Here is a 13939-nt window from a genome sequence, read left to right as displayed (position 1 = left end):
ACATTGATATAAAGGCAGTGGCCACCAGAGGTTCTTAGGGGAGGGAGAGGGAGGAATAGGTATAACATGGAGCATTTTTGGGACATTAGAATTGTTCTGTACAAGAATGCAATGATGGATACAGGCCATTATACATTTTGTCAAAACCTATAAAAATATGTGGTGCAATGTATAAATTTCAATGTAAAGTATTGACCATGGTTAGTAGCAAGGCTTCAATATGTGTTAATCAATTGTAACAAATGTATCACACTAATAAAAGATCTTGTTAATGGGGGAAAGTGTGCAAGGGGGAGGAGGTGGGGTATATGGGAATCCCTCTGTATTTTCGATGTGTCATTTATGTAATCTAAAGCTTCTTTTAAAAATAAAGTTAAAAATTTTTTAAAAAGTAGTGCATAACTTTTTTTTTAAAGATTTCTTTTTTATTTCTTTCCCTTCGCCCCTGTTGTCTGACCTCTGTGTCCATTCACTGTGTGTTCTTCTGCATCTGCTTGCATTACCTGGTGGCACTGGGAAACTGCGTCTCTTTTTATTGCATCATCTTGCTGCATCAGCTCTGTATGTGTGTGGCACCACTCCCTGGTGGGCTGCGCTTTTTTCACACGGGGTGGCTCTCCTTGTGGGGCACACTCCTTGCGCATGGGGCACCCCTATGCGGGGACATCCCTGAACTCTTTTCCAAAGCTCTTATACCAATTTATACTCCCTCCAATGATATGAGATTGCACATTCCCTCTAACACTTGGTGTTGTCAGACTTATTGATTTTTGTCAATGTGGTGGGTACATAGTTGTTACAGATTGAATCATGTTTCCCACGGGCATCCCTGCAGATGTAGACCCGTTTGTAGATAGGATCTTTGAAGATGTTAGGTTGAGGCCAAACTGAATCAGTGTGGGCCTTAACCCAATATGACTGGAATCCTTATAAACAGGAAATGTGGACACAGTGACTAAGAGACAAAAGGAGAGAGAAGGCCATGTGACAAAGGTAAAGACTGAGTAATGGTTCACCAGCAAGCTAGCACCACAATGCTACTGACTCCAGAGAAAGCATGGCTCTGTCAACACTTTGACTTTGGACTTATGGCCTCCCAAACTGGGAGGCAATAAATTCTGGTTGTTTATGCCTACCAGTTTGTGATAGCAGCTCTGGCAAGCTAAGACAGTAGTGGTATCTAACTCTGGTTTTAATCTGCACTTCCAGGGTCATACATGAGGCTGAGCATACTTTGATTTATTGGCCAATTGTATTTCTTCCTTTCTTCTTTTGTGAACTGCAGATTCAGGATTTTTGTCTGTTTTTCTTTGGGGTTGTTTGTCTTTTTCTTGTTATTTTGCTGTTGTTGACTTATTTCCTTTATAAATTATATAACATTTAGATGTGTCAAAATCTGACAGGGGCTAGAGGTACCAGGGAAAACTTTGAGAAACAGTGCTACTTCCACACAGAGGGGACAGCTTGCACAAAGATTGACTTTAAGAACCTTCGATCAAACATAACTAGACAAAGGTTCAAAAGAGATAGAACTTCTTTCCCTCCTCATTCCTCCTCAAGCAAACTAGATTAGTTTCTGGATTTAACATTTCTATTTTTGAAGACTAGTTTTAATTTGGATGAAGTGGATTTGTACGTATTTCTCTGGTTTGGCTTTTGGCTCTGCACTGCATCTTTGAAGGCTCATCACTCATTAAGTATAAGATATCTCTGGTGAAGGGGCCAGAGGTGGGGAGGGAGGGCAAGTAGGAGGAAACCATCCTCTAAGTGAAGTATTTTCACTGTCCAGACTTGCTTCCTTTAAAATTTTAAAGTATCTTGAAGTAGTATTTGAAACTTCATTCTAGTGAAATTATTCCTAATGAATCTATCTTTCAAAAGACATAATTTATTTGTATTTCTCTGGGACCCATTTAGGAATAGCAGTTCAAAGCTTGAAAATGGATTTTCCTTTCATTTATTTTATCTCTTCAGCTGACAGATCTCTCTTGCTAAGCAGTGATTTGGCAGTGCTTGGTTTTTAATTCCATCTATTTGAAAGTACAGTTAAGGAGAACTGTAATTCTACTGCTGTGTTGATTTGAGACCTTAGTTGACCCCTCATTACCTCATTCATTTGGGCGGGAAACCATCTGGCTGCAGATCACATGCTTTAGCCAAGGGAGAGGGTGACTCTTATTTTGTCCTCTCACTGAGCAAGCCTCAGAATAGGGTGGAGAAGAGCTGAAAATAGTCATTACTTGGCCTCATTGGTCAGGAGGGAGGGTCTCTCTAATATGGGTCCATTTACAAGTGCAGAAGAGAAACAGAAGGTCCCTGGAGGATGCCTCAGCATTTACAGGGGATATGATGTGAGTGGAGCTGGTGAAGGCCCAAGAAAAACTTCACAGAACTTTAGATTTATTAAGTTGTTTGTATTTGTTAAAAGATAAAACTGTGCTCTTCAATTCAAATAAAATTTGTGTTTTCAACTTGTTTCCAAGTTAAGATCCTCAGATCCCAGCTCTCACCTAAATCTAAGGTTACTTTCCCACTATATATTACATATGTTAATTTGATCAACTATTCTGTAAAACATAGGCAGATACACGCCTGCATTCTTTCACTCATTCAACCAATACTATTAAACAAGTATGATGTGCCAGGCACTGTGCCAGGTAAAGAGATAAAAATATGAATAAGAAGAATAAGAAGTAATTATATTCTTCAATAAACTGCTATTCAAAATCATCTATGGTGTTTTGGAATAGATGTGACTTTTGGGAAGGACCCATGAAGGGCCTCCTGCTGCTGTTTTTGATCTGGTGCTAGCTATATAACTGGGTTCACTTAGGATTTATGCACTTCTCAGAAATATGCCATACTTTGATAAAATTTACATAAGAACACCATAATCTACAAATATTAATTTAAAAAGAAAACCTTTTATTAAACTGGAATCCCTACTGGTAAAGTAAAATGTTCTTTTAGGGTTGAAACACATTGGAATTGAGTTCTGGTACCTTTTTTCCTCCTAGTGTTCTTTTATTTATTTTATTTTTAATTAGGAAAGTTGTGCATTTATAGAACAGTCACACATAAAATACAGGATTCCCATTTATCGCCCTATTATTAACACCTTGCTTTGGTGTGCTACATTTGTTACAATTGATGAAAGTATAGTTTTTATTTTTGTACTGTTAACTAAAGCCCATGGTTCTTCTAATGTTTTTCCTATTTCTCCTAGGAATCCTGGCACCACTTTGCCCCCCAAACAGCCCTGTGGAAAGCATAACCTCAGAATATTCAGGGAATAAAATATTTTGTTTTTATGTTTTAAAACTTAGGAAAAAACACGTAAGAGTGTAATAGAAAACTAAGGCCATTTGCTCCCTGACCCTCCGACAGTCCCTGAATATGAAACTCTGGTCTCACGTTGGATTTTCCATTAGTCAAACATATCAGCCCCTTTTATCTGCCTTGCATATTATTTATGTTGTTTTAGTCTTTTTAACCCATAAATGTTCAAAGATGTCAGTGTGGTTTAGATTGTGAGCTGCACGTGAGCAGGAACTTACTTGTTCTGTACTATGGAATGTGCTATGACCTGTCCGGAATATTTAAACAGAATACAGCTCCGTGGCTCCTGAGGACAAGTTTACAAGTATGCCATAGCAAAATGTCTCAGATGATCAGTTTACTGGTGATTAAGTCTGAGAAGATGGAGTCAAGGAAATCTCAGGTAAACACCCAGTTTCATCAACAACCAACTGAACAACCAAGACTCAAGTGTTTAATCAACTTATTTTTTTTTAAAACAAACTTCAAAAAGTTACCAAATGGGGGTGCGGAGGTGGCTCAAGCGATTGGGTGCCTCCCTCCCACATCAGAGGTCCCAGGTTCAGTCCCCAGTGCCTCCTAGAAAAACAAGGAAGACAAACAGACACAGCAAGTGCAAACAATGAGGGGGTGGAGAGAAAGAAATAAATTAAATCTTTTTTTTTTAAGTTACCAAAATGCATTAGACAATAAAGGAACAGGAGAAATGGCCACAAGCAAAGTTATGACCTACAACAGTCCACCTCTTTCTCATTTTTTCATTTCATTATTTGCATTGACATTTATTAATGTTTGAGGCTTTATAAAGATACATTAAACAAACCTAGTGTAGTATTCAGTTCACCTTAGGTCTCTTAGAATGACCACATAATTTATTGTCCAAACCCAGGCACTTTTGGGGATGGAAGGAGGTACTAAAAATGATTCACAATCTTTACTGATCCACAACAAGAGTAACCTAGGATTGTACGGGCAAATCAGGACATCTGGTCACCCTACCTATCTTTAGATAAGAGGAAAAAGAACCAGAATTTTTCCCCATAAGTTTGGCCATGTGTTTTAACAGTGACAAGTGTTGTACCCTTTCCCCATGTCCATTTTCAATTGTACCTGGCCTCCTTGCTTCACCTACCTTCTGGCTACTTCTAAGGCCTTGTACCTCAATCTAGCTAATCAACCACCTGGCCCCTGCCTTCTTTTATTTATTAAGGATATACAATGTACAAGGTCACTTTAATTGCTCCCTCTTCTCTCGTAAATCACATTCATTTTAAATATCATCTCTGTTTAAAACAAAACAAAAGCAAAACTCTGACCCCTCCATAGTCTTTTCTAATTAATAGCCAACTTTTTTGACTGCCTCAAGGATACTTCTTTATCATCACTGAGGTACAATTTTTACCATGCTATTTTCTATTTATTGCATGGAATTTTACAAGTGTTCTTAGGTGATTTCATATGTGCATGTCTTGCTCCCCAGACAATTGATTATAAAGAACTAGATCTGTCTTTCTCAGGCTCCTATATCACCTCGTGTAATGTTCAATGTGCAAAACTTCCTCAAAGTCTTATTGACTAAACAAATCTTTTGATGACCACAAAATTTCAAGAACTTTTCCCTTCCTCCCTACCAAATGCAGCATTTTCTTACTGTTCCCTGATTTAAGTCGAAATGCCAATGACTTGTTAAAACATTGTTTAAAACTATACAATCTGAAATACTAATTTGCTCATGAGCAAATTCTAATGAGTATTGACCAGGATTGTGCTAAAATTTAAGGTTTATTTCAAAATCATCAGAAACATTCTGGTCCCATCCATCAGCCATGTGGGATTGAAGCCCCCTCTCAGTTAAGAGGTGGAGTGGGCATCACCATCCCAGAATCCTAAGGACTGAGGAATAAAATATGGAGTAGAGTGGATTTACTGGTATTCTACTATAGACTTATTGTGACTCTAGCAATGGAAGAAATTATATCATTGATGTGGAGACAGTGGCCATCTGAGTTGCTGAGGGCAGGGAGAGGGAAAAAGAGGTGTAATACGGAGGCATTTTTGGGACTTGGAATTGTCCTGAATGACTTTTCAGGGACAGATGCTGGACATTATATATCCTGCCATAACCCACTGAACGGACTGGGGGAAGAGTATAAAACGCAGTGTAAACTATAATCCATGCTGTATAGCAGTGCTCCAAACTGTGTTCATCAACTGCAATGAACATACCACACTAATGGAAGAAGTTGTTGATGTGAGAAAAGTGGGGGATGTGGGGAGTGGGGCATATGGAAATCCCCTATATTTTTTTAATGTTTTTAATGTAACATTTCGTGTGATCTATATATCTTTTAAAAATAAAAATATCTTTTTAAAAACATTCTGCCTATTTACAACATTTTGTTGATTCCCAAATAACTCTTATTCCATAAATGAATGATGAGCTACAACAAAGATTAATATGTTTCCATATATATGAAGATATTATTGCATAAGCTGAAATAGTTCCCTTGGAAACAAACAAATCTAAGAGTCCATTTTAATCAGTTATTTCTCATGAAGGAAAAAAAATGTGTTCAAACCCACACCATAGGGAAGGGGGCTTGGCCCAATGGATAGGGCGTCCGCCTACCACATGGGAGGTCCAAGGTTCAATCCCAGGGCCTCCTGACCCGACCCGTGTGGAGCTGGCCCATGCACAGTGCTGATGCGTGCAAGGAGTGCCGTGCCATGCAGGGGTGTCCCCTGCGTAGGGAAGCCCCACTCGCAAGGAGGGAGCCCCGTAAGGAGAGCCACCTAGTGCGAAAGAAAGTGCAGCCTGCCCAGGAATGGTGCCACACACATGGAGAGCTGACACAGCAAGATGATGCAACAAAAAGAAACACAGATTCCTGGTGCAGCTGATAAGGATAGAAGCGGACACAGAATACACAGCAAATGGACACAGAGAGCAGACAACTGGAGGGGGGGGAGAAAATAAATAAAAAATAAATCTTTAAAAAAAAAACCACACTATAAGTGTAACAGCAATGAATTCTCAAATGTAGTGTGTAGCCTATCATTAGATGTAGGAAGCATTATTAGGTCTATGAACTATCTGAAAAATGCAAGGAATATGAAATTAATAACTGATTTTGTCTTACAGGAAGAAGATATTTCCTATTGACTTATCTGATGATCTGAGTTTATTCTCATTTTTTAAATTTGTTTTTCTTCTTTTTTGAGTTTATTCTAGAGTTACTATTCATCCCAGAGACCTCACTAAATTATTTTAAAATAAATTCCCTGGCAATGTAGAGGTCAATGTTTCCTAAACAGTAAGCTGAGCTGTATGTTTCCCCCTGGGGAGGGGTAGAAATAAAAGTGGGCTAAAGTCAAGAGCCTATATTCTAGTTCTGACTCTATCTCATCTAAAGTCTTTTGATTGAGTCTTGCATGTACCCTCTGGATAGTACATCTTTGCACTTCTTATTTGGGAAAGAGAGCTGCAGCAGATGGTCAGTTTCCACCTCAGCTGGCACACAAGAAGAAAGATAAAACTCCTGAACCTGCCTGCACCTCCGTTGTGATGCTGAAGTGGTGAGCAACAGTAACCGTTAGGAATATTTATCCTCCACTTACTGTGTGCCAGGCACTGTGCTAAGCAGCTGATGTGTGTTAACTCAACCAATCCTCCCCCAAATCCACATGCGGTACTTCCATTTTCAGAGAAGAAAACTGAGGCTAGAGAGGCTTATTGACTAGTACAAGATCATTCTGCTGAATAGGTGAGGATGCCCAGACTTGAAAAGTACACTAACTCCATCGTGTGAGCTCGTAAGCACTAGCTAGCTATGACAGAGGCATGATTTGAACTTTGCAGTTTTGAAGTTTCAGGTGATAGTGTAAAATACATTAGAAGCACACACCTGTAATCAGTATAGAAAAATGTGCTCCTGGCAACACACAAGAAAGATGATTAAAATATTGCTCACAGACCTTAAGAATGTTTTCTAGCAGAGTGGTTGAGTGCCCATATGAAGTCCCACGTTCAATTCCTGATACCTCCCAGGAAAAAAATTCACCTAATCAATCCTACTCAATCAATTGATAAATAAGATCAGTCCTGGGTTCAGAAAATATTGAGCTTTTTAACTTCAGTGAGTGGGATATTTGCAAGGAAATAAGGTAAGAAAAATTGGAGAAAGTGTTTTTTGTTTGGTTTTGATCTATTTGATCAAACTTTAACAAAACAAGAATGTAATTAAATGTTATTTGTAAGTTTTAAAGTTTGGAGACACATAGAATTCATTGTGAAAGGGCTTCATCCAGTGCAAAGCAAATGGAGCTAAACGAAATTGAGTTGACCAGAGAAGCAGATGTGGCTCAGGCAACTTATCTCCCACCTACCACATGCGAGGTCAATGGTTTGGTTCCTGGTGCCTCCTGAAGAAGACAGTGAGCTAGTGTGATGGGCAGGCATGGCAAGCTGACACAACAAGAAGATGCAATAAGAGACACAAGAAGGAAAAAACATAATGAGAGACACAACAAAGCAGGGAGCAGAGGTTCCTAGTTCCTCCTAAAGAAGACAGTGTGCTGGCACAATGGGCAGGCACGGTGAGCTGGTGCAATAAGATGATGCAACAAGAGACACAGGGAGGAAAAACACAATGAGAGACGCAATGAGGCAGGGGATGGAGGTGGCTCAGGCAACTAGGCGCCTCCTTCCCATATCAGAGGTCCCAGGTATGGCTCCCAGTGCCTACTAAAGAAACAAGGAAGATGAACAGACATAGCAAGTGCAAACAATGAGGGGGCAGGGATAAATAAATCAATAAAATAAGTCTTTTTTAAAAGTTGGGTTGATAAAACCCCAGCACTTCAAAACACAGAACAAGTCAGATGGTGAAAGCCAGTTAACTTTTCCCAGGACATTTATCTCTTTCCTTATCAAACTGCCTTTTTTTTTTTTTTTTTTTTTTTTTTGAGGAATAAGCACATCTTATGTGAGAAGGGAAGAAGCCACATGAGTCTCATGACTCCTGACCACATCCGAGATGAAAATCTGCTCATCTTGATTAAATATCCTGTGCCTCCGATGGCTGTGGGGCAGGAAATGTACTCAGCTGCTGCCTTTTCAATCATCAGCCGCCCTCCTTGTCCACTAGACAACTGAAGGGAAGTTTCGTTGTACAGGAGGCCAGTAGGCTCACTGCTTAATGGGCAGTGTTCCCAAGGATGGAGCCTGATCTGTCATTATTCATGACCAAAAAGTCAATGAGGAAATGGAATTATGATGTAGTCCTACTTTGGATTTTCACATTAGGTGAGTTGGTCACATGATCAAAATCGTAAGGTTTTGTTAAAAGCAGAAGAAATTTTATCAGATTGTTTCAGGAAACTGAGTTTTCAAGTCCTTTTTAAACTATTTGGCCAGTTATAAAGAATTCACACTCGCAGGACTTTGCCAATTATATCCACATTACTTATGGCTGGGACCAGATGACTGACCCAATTATTCTTTTCCTTAATGTGCTTTAGGCTCTTTGTCCTCCAGAAAGCTTTCCTCTTATTTCTTCTGGAGGGTGCTCTGGTTTCTGAGTGAGACACATCCCTTCCTCTGGCTGGGAAAGAGAGAGGGGAAAGGTTCTCTTGGGCTCCTGCCCTTTGGTGGCTCATGTGGGTATGTGTATAGAGAAACACACATGATAAACATTGGCTCATTTAGTTGACTGTATATCAGAAACTACATCCTTCAGGGCACAGGGATGCCTGGAAGCTCTGTAAAGACAGGGCCAATGCCAGTTTTTGCTCCCTGATGAATACTCAGGGGTTTTGCACAATGACTAGCATGTAACAGATACTCAGTATAAGATTTATTTGTTGAATAAACACCATGTGTAACTGATTAAATATAGCATTGTGATCTTCACAATAAAAAGTTGGGACTCATGAGGAGGGAGAGAAACAGGAACCCTTGTGTATTGTTGGTAAGAACAGAACATGGTGCGGCCACTGTGGCGGTTCCTCTGAAAGTTAAGCATAGATCTGGCAAACCCACTTCTAGGTATATACTCCAAAGAATTGAAAGCAGGGACTCAAACAGATATTTTCACACTGATGCTCATAGCAGCATTATTCATAATTGCCAAAAGGTAGAAGGAACCCAAGTGTTCATCAATGGAAGAATGCGTAAACAAAATGTGGTATATCCATACAATGGAATATTATTTGGTCATAAAAAAGGAATGAAGCTCTGATGCATGCCACAACATGGATGAACCTTGATGACATGTTGAGTGAGATAAGCCAGACACAAAAAACAAATATTGTACAATCTCACTTATGTGGAATAATTAAATATGCAAATTAACAGGGCCAGAAATTAGAATACAGGTTACCTGGGGCAAGGGGTTAGGGTAGGGAAGAGGGAGTTAATGCTTAATTCGTAGAGTTCCCATTTGTGATGATGAAAAAGTTTTGGTAATGGATGGTGGTAGCAGTAGAGCAATATTGTGAATGTAATTAATGGCACTGAGTTGTATATTTGAAAGTGGTTAAAATGGGAAATTTTAGGGTATATATGTTACCACACTAAAAAAACTTTTTGCACCCGCGCCCCCCCCCAGCAAAAAGAAAATTGAGACTCACACTCTTAGATTAGAATACAGCTTCCTGGCACGACTTTGATTCCATAGGAAGAGTATCAGAGTTGACTTACAGGTCTGACTCCCTTTCAAGTTAAAGAGTTAGCTGTATTGAAGAGAAAGGTGAGCTCCTGTTATAGACACACACAACCCACATATTACCTCCATCCTTTTCTTCTCTCACTCTCCTTCATTCCTGTGCTGTTTCTTCCATATGAGAGTCCACTTACCAAAAACAGTATTAGGACAGGAAGGCTAGGGAAGTCATAAAGATACAGATGGGGTTATACAAGGCAGTTCTTTATCCTTTTCTGTTATTCCCCCCACTCCCCCCACCCAGAGTGGGCTTTTTTTTTTTTAAGGGAAAACAATATGTTTATTACGAAGCATGAAAATGCTTAAACTCATTTATAAATAAATGTAATATAATTTACTCTGTGAAAAAATAGCTAAATTTCAAGAATAAGCAGGATTTTATATTAGAAATTATATTTGATTTCCAAATAATTTCCCCTTCATCATGATTTATCTTCTTTAAAATGAACTAGTGCAAATACATTCAGATTGCAAGGGATAAGGTAAGACCTGGGGCTTATATTCAGAAAAGTAGAAAAGAAGAATCCCAAGCATTCTTTTCATTAACAAGTGAAAAAGTAAACTACCTTTTCATCAGTAAAAAATACAAATGGATATTGTAAAACATTCTTACCCAGTGATTACAATACTTTCACATCCTAATGATGATTCAAGTACTAATGTTGAAGAGACATTCACACTTCCTGTTAAAAAATAACACTAGACCTGACATATTCAGACACTGCTTCTTGTGGTTTAATAAAAATGACCTCAAAAAAAAAAAAAATCATGTCAACAGGAAGCAAGTGATCCTTAAAATACTGTATTCTTTTCTGTCTATAAGTGAGTTTTCAATGTCTGTATTTTTTTTATCTGCAAGAACCCAAGAACATCTCATGACAGCTATTCAAGAAGTTCTTTTATAAAATAACTTTCAATATTATAGAAACAAACATTCTAAATCTCAGCTTTTGCTTAAAAACTAATTGGGTAGATTCCATTTTCTTTGGAAAGGAATGGTTAATTCCTTAACAAGGATAAGTTTGCTATTCTGCAGACATCGATGAGAGCCACCTCTTGTTATTCACCAAAGAACTACTCCATAAGCTGTCTCACGGAAACTGTTTCCAGGAGCGCATCGTAGACGTAGGTCACAGTTGCCCTGAAGTCAATGTCATTTGCATGGTCACTGTCGATGAGTCTTCTTTCAAAAAGCTCCCTCGTAATGTTGGTTTTAATAAAGTTCCTTTTTCTGTTTCACTTGGGACTTCGGCCCCGTCCTTTCTCCATGCAATCCTTCATTAAGTCAGTCCTGGATTCCAGTAGGTTCCTTGCTGATTTTCTCCTCCTCTCTGGAGAAAGGGAAGCAGCAGAGCTGGCCCACAGCCCCGGCACTGTCCTTCCACGCGGTGTTCTCCCCGTGGCACCCCAGATGACCCCCAGGGTGGCTCCTTTGAAGGCTGGGATGACTTCAGTCCATTATTTGCATGATCTTGATTTAGAAAGTTCATGGGCAGACTGTGTCCTTACATGGTATAATTTTCTGCTTGGCTCTTGTGAAATTAATACTTAGGGAATTTTCTCACTTCTCTCTGCAAATCAAAAGGCCTGACAACATTATCAAAGCATGTTACAAATAAATTAGACCAATGGTTTCATTTAGTAGCATAAAGAACTCACAAAAGCTTTTTTTCAAAAGCTTTTATTAGCATAATTCATAGTCAAGTGCATCCTATTAGCTCACAAACCCTGATGTTAGCCTCTGCACTCTGCAAATAAACACCTTGTGGCGTTCATCGGATGCAATGAGTTTACCTTGACGCACACAGCTGCAGGTATCACGGGACTCTCTTCAGCATCCTTGCGGACACACCACCTGGGTGATGCCTTTTATTCAACAATCTTCTCTGGAGTTTTTTCATCCCTAAAAGAATTGGTAGAGATGAGCGCAACTCAAGAATAGGCAGGAAATGGGCCAGAAAGTGAAAAGAACAGACAAGTTGTCTAGCAGCCTCTGAATTTTGAAAAAATAAATACAAGACTTTTGGATGAAATGCCTTTAATATATTGAGAGAAAAAGAGTTCAGCAGAGAGTACCAAATGCAGAGCCAGTGAGGCTGCCTGCTAAAAATTACCCTAGCATCTCTTAGAGCCTGCTGCTGTGCTTCTGCTGTCCCGAATGTCGCCTTAGAAACTGTTACATGGATGCAGCAGGCAGTTTGGGGTCCAGGAAGGGAAGGGACCAGTGTTCAGATCCTCTTCAAACTCTCCTAAGCCTCTAAGGGTTGTGGAGGAATGGCCGCGCTTTTCCAGGGGAGGAAATCCGAGTTGCGTCCTCCCGGGGGGTCTGATAACGATGTCCCTCACTGGCCCCCGGGAGCCGCGACCCGAGCACGAGGTGAGGCCCGCCAGACTCGCCGACTGCGGCCGCGTCCCGAGGGGCCGGGGGCGCCGGGCGGGAGGTGGGAGGCGAACTCCCTGCGCTTCTGGGAAGAGACCAAAGGAATGAGTAAGTGGGAAACCTGTAACTTAGACCCTTCTTCCCAACCCTGGAGCGCTGTTACCCCGCAGCCCCCTGCTGAGAGGCGAGGGAACTGGAGACGGGGAGACGGGGTGGACGCGAGTCACGTTTCGCAGAGGGAAGTGAAATAGAGGGCGGCACCCGGGGGGACCAGTGCGTCATTGAGGGACCCGAGGAGAAGGCAGGGCGCGCGGGGCTGGAAAAGGAGAAGTGGGAGCGAGAAGCCGGAGGGGGAGACTGGCGAGCGCCGCAGCTTCTGCCTTCTCGCGCCGCGCCCCGCCGCCCGCAGCCTCACGGCGGTGCCCGGGTCCCGTGGCGCTCCGGCCGGACAGGCAGGCGGGACGCGCAGGATGCGGCCGGGGTCCCGCGCGCCCTGGCGCTGGGCGCTGGCGCTGCTGGCCGTGGGCGGCGTGGGGCTGTGCCAAGCCGTCCCGCAGCCGAGGAACCCCGCGCGGCCCGGCGCCAGGAACAAGTAAGTGCGCGCTGCCCTCTCCGCGCCCCCGGGACGGCCGGGGCTTCCGCGAGACCCCTCACCTCGCCTGCGCCTCTAGCAGTGCCGGCTCCGGGGCTGGGGAGCGGGGAGCGTCCCGCGCAGAAGGGCGGTCAAGAAGTGACTCCCAAGACTTAAGGGAGCTCCCGGGACCTTGGGTGCTTTTTCCTCCCTTTCCTTTTGTCCGCTTAAGGGGCCGCTCTCCAGGGGCGCGCCCTGCGCGCGGCTGCGTTATCAGGCTCGCTGCCCGCACTCCGCCCGCGGCCGTCTCACCTCGTCCCGGCTACCCCAACCCCGTTGTTCCACGGGTTTACACGGTGCCCTTTTCCTTCTCTCCCTTCCACCCCAGGAACTGGTGCGCCTACATCGTGAACAAGAACGTGACCTGCTCGGTGCTGGAGGGAAGCGAGAGCTTCATCCAGGCTCAGTACAACTGTGCCTGGAACCAGATGCCCTGCCCGTCGGCGCTGGTGTGAGTCGGGGGCCGAGGGGCGGGCGGGGCGCTCCAGGACCTGCACCTTGGGGGTGGCGTATGGTTTGGGGCCTCGGGCTCCAGCCCTTCGACAGATCTCTTGCAGATATGGTGAAAACCCAGCGGCTGTAAAGTTTGAGCGCGGAGCAGGGTAGCAGCCACGTTGGGGTACTTCCTCAGCCTGTGCTGCCCTGAGAATGGCAGGAGGAGCGCGATTTGGGGGGCTTGTGCTCACCAGAGCGTGCGAGGAGAGGATCAGAGCCCTCAGCCCCCACTTCCCTTTTTTTTTCTTTCAATTGTATTACTAACCTAAGGCAGCTGAACCTGATTAGATCCATATTGTGTGTTCTGGGACACACAGACGATTCCAAAATGTATACTGCTGAAAACTTTTAAATGTAGGAGTAGCTGAGAGGTTTGCGCAGGCGAATATTCTA

The 13939-nt window shown here is 42.4% G+C and overlaps 1 protein-coding gene across 1 annotated transcript in view; it reads left to right on the top strand.

Annotated features, from left to right (window-relative positions):
• The first annotated feature begins 12666 nt into the window (after window positions 1-12666).
• EMILIN2 (elastin microfibril interfacer 2) overlaps window positions 12667-13939 on the top strand; it is a 79346-nt gene continuing 78073 nt past the window's right edge. The window contains exons 1-2 of the mRNA XM_058277492.2: window positions 12667-13012; window positions 13380-13502. Coding sequence (XP_058133475.1) covers window positions 12891-13012; window positions 13380-13502 — 245 coding nt within the window. The 5' untranslated portion in view covers window positions 12667-12890. The remainder of the gene's footprint in view (window positions 13013-13379; window positions 13503-13939) is intronic.

This window comes from Dasypus novemcinctus, chromosome 16 (assembly GCF_030445035.2).
Source record: "Dasypus novemcinctus isolate mDasNov1 chromosome 16, mDasNov1.1.hap2, whole genome shotgun sequence".
Taxonomy (NCBI): Eukaryota; Metazoa; Chordata; class Mammalia; order Cingulata; family Dasypodidae; genus Dasypus; species Dasypus novemcinctus.
This window is presented reverse-complemented; position numbering and strand designations above follow the sequence as displayed.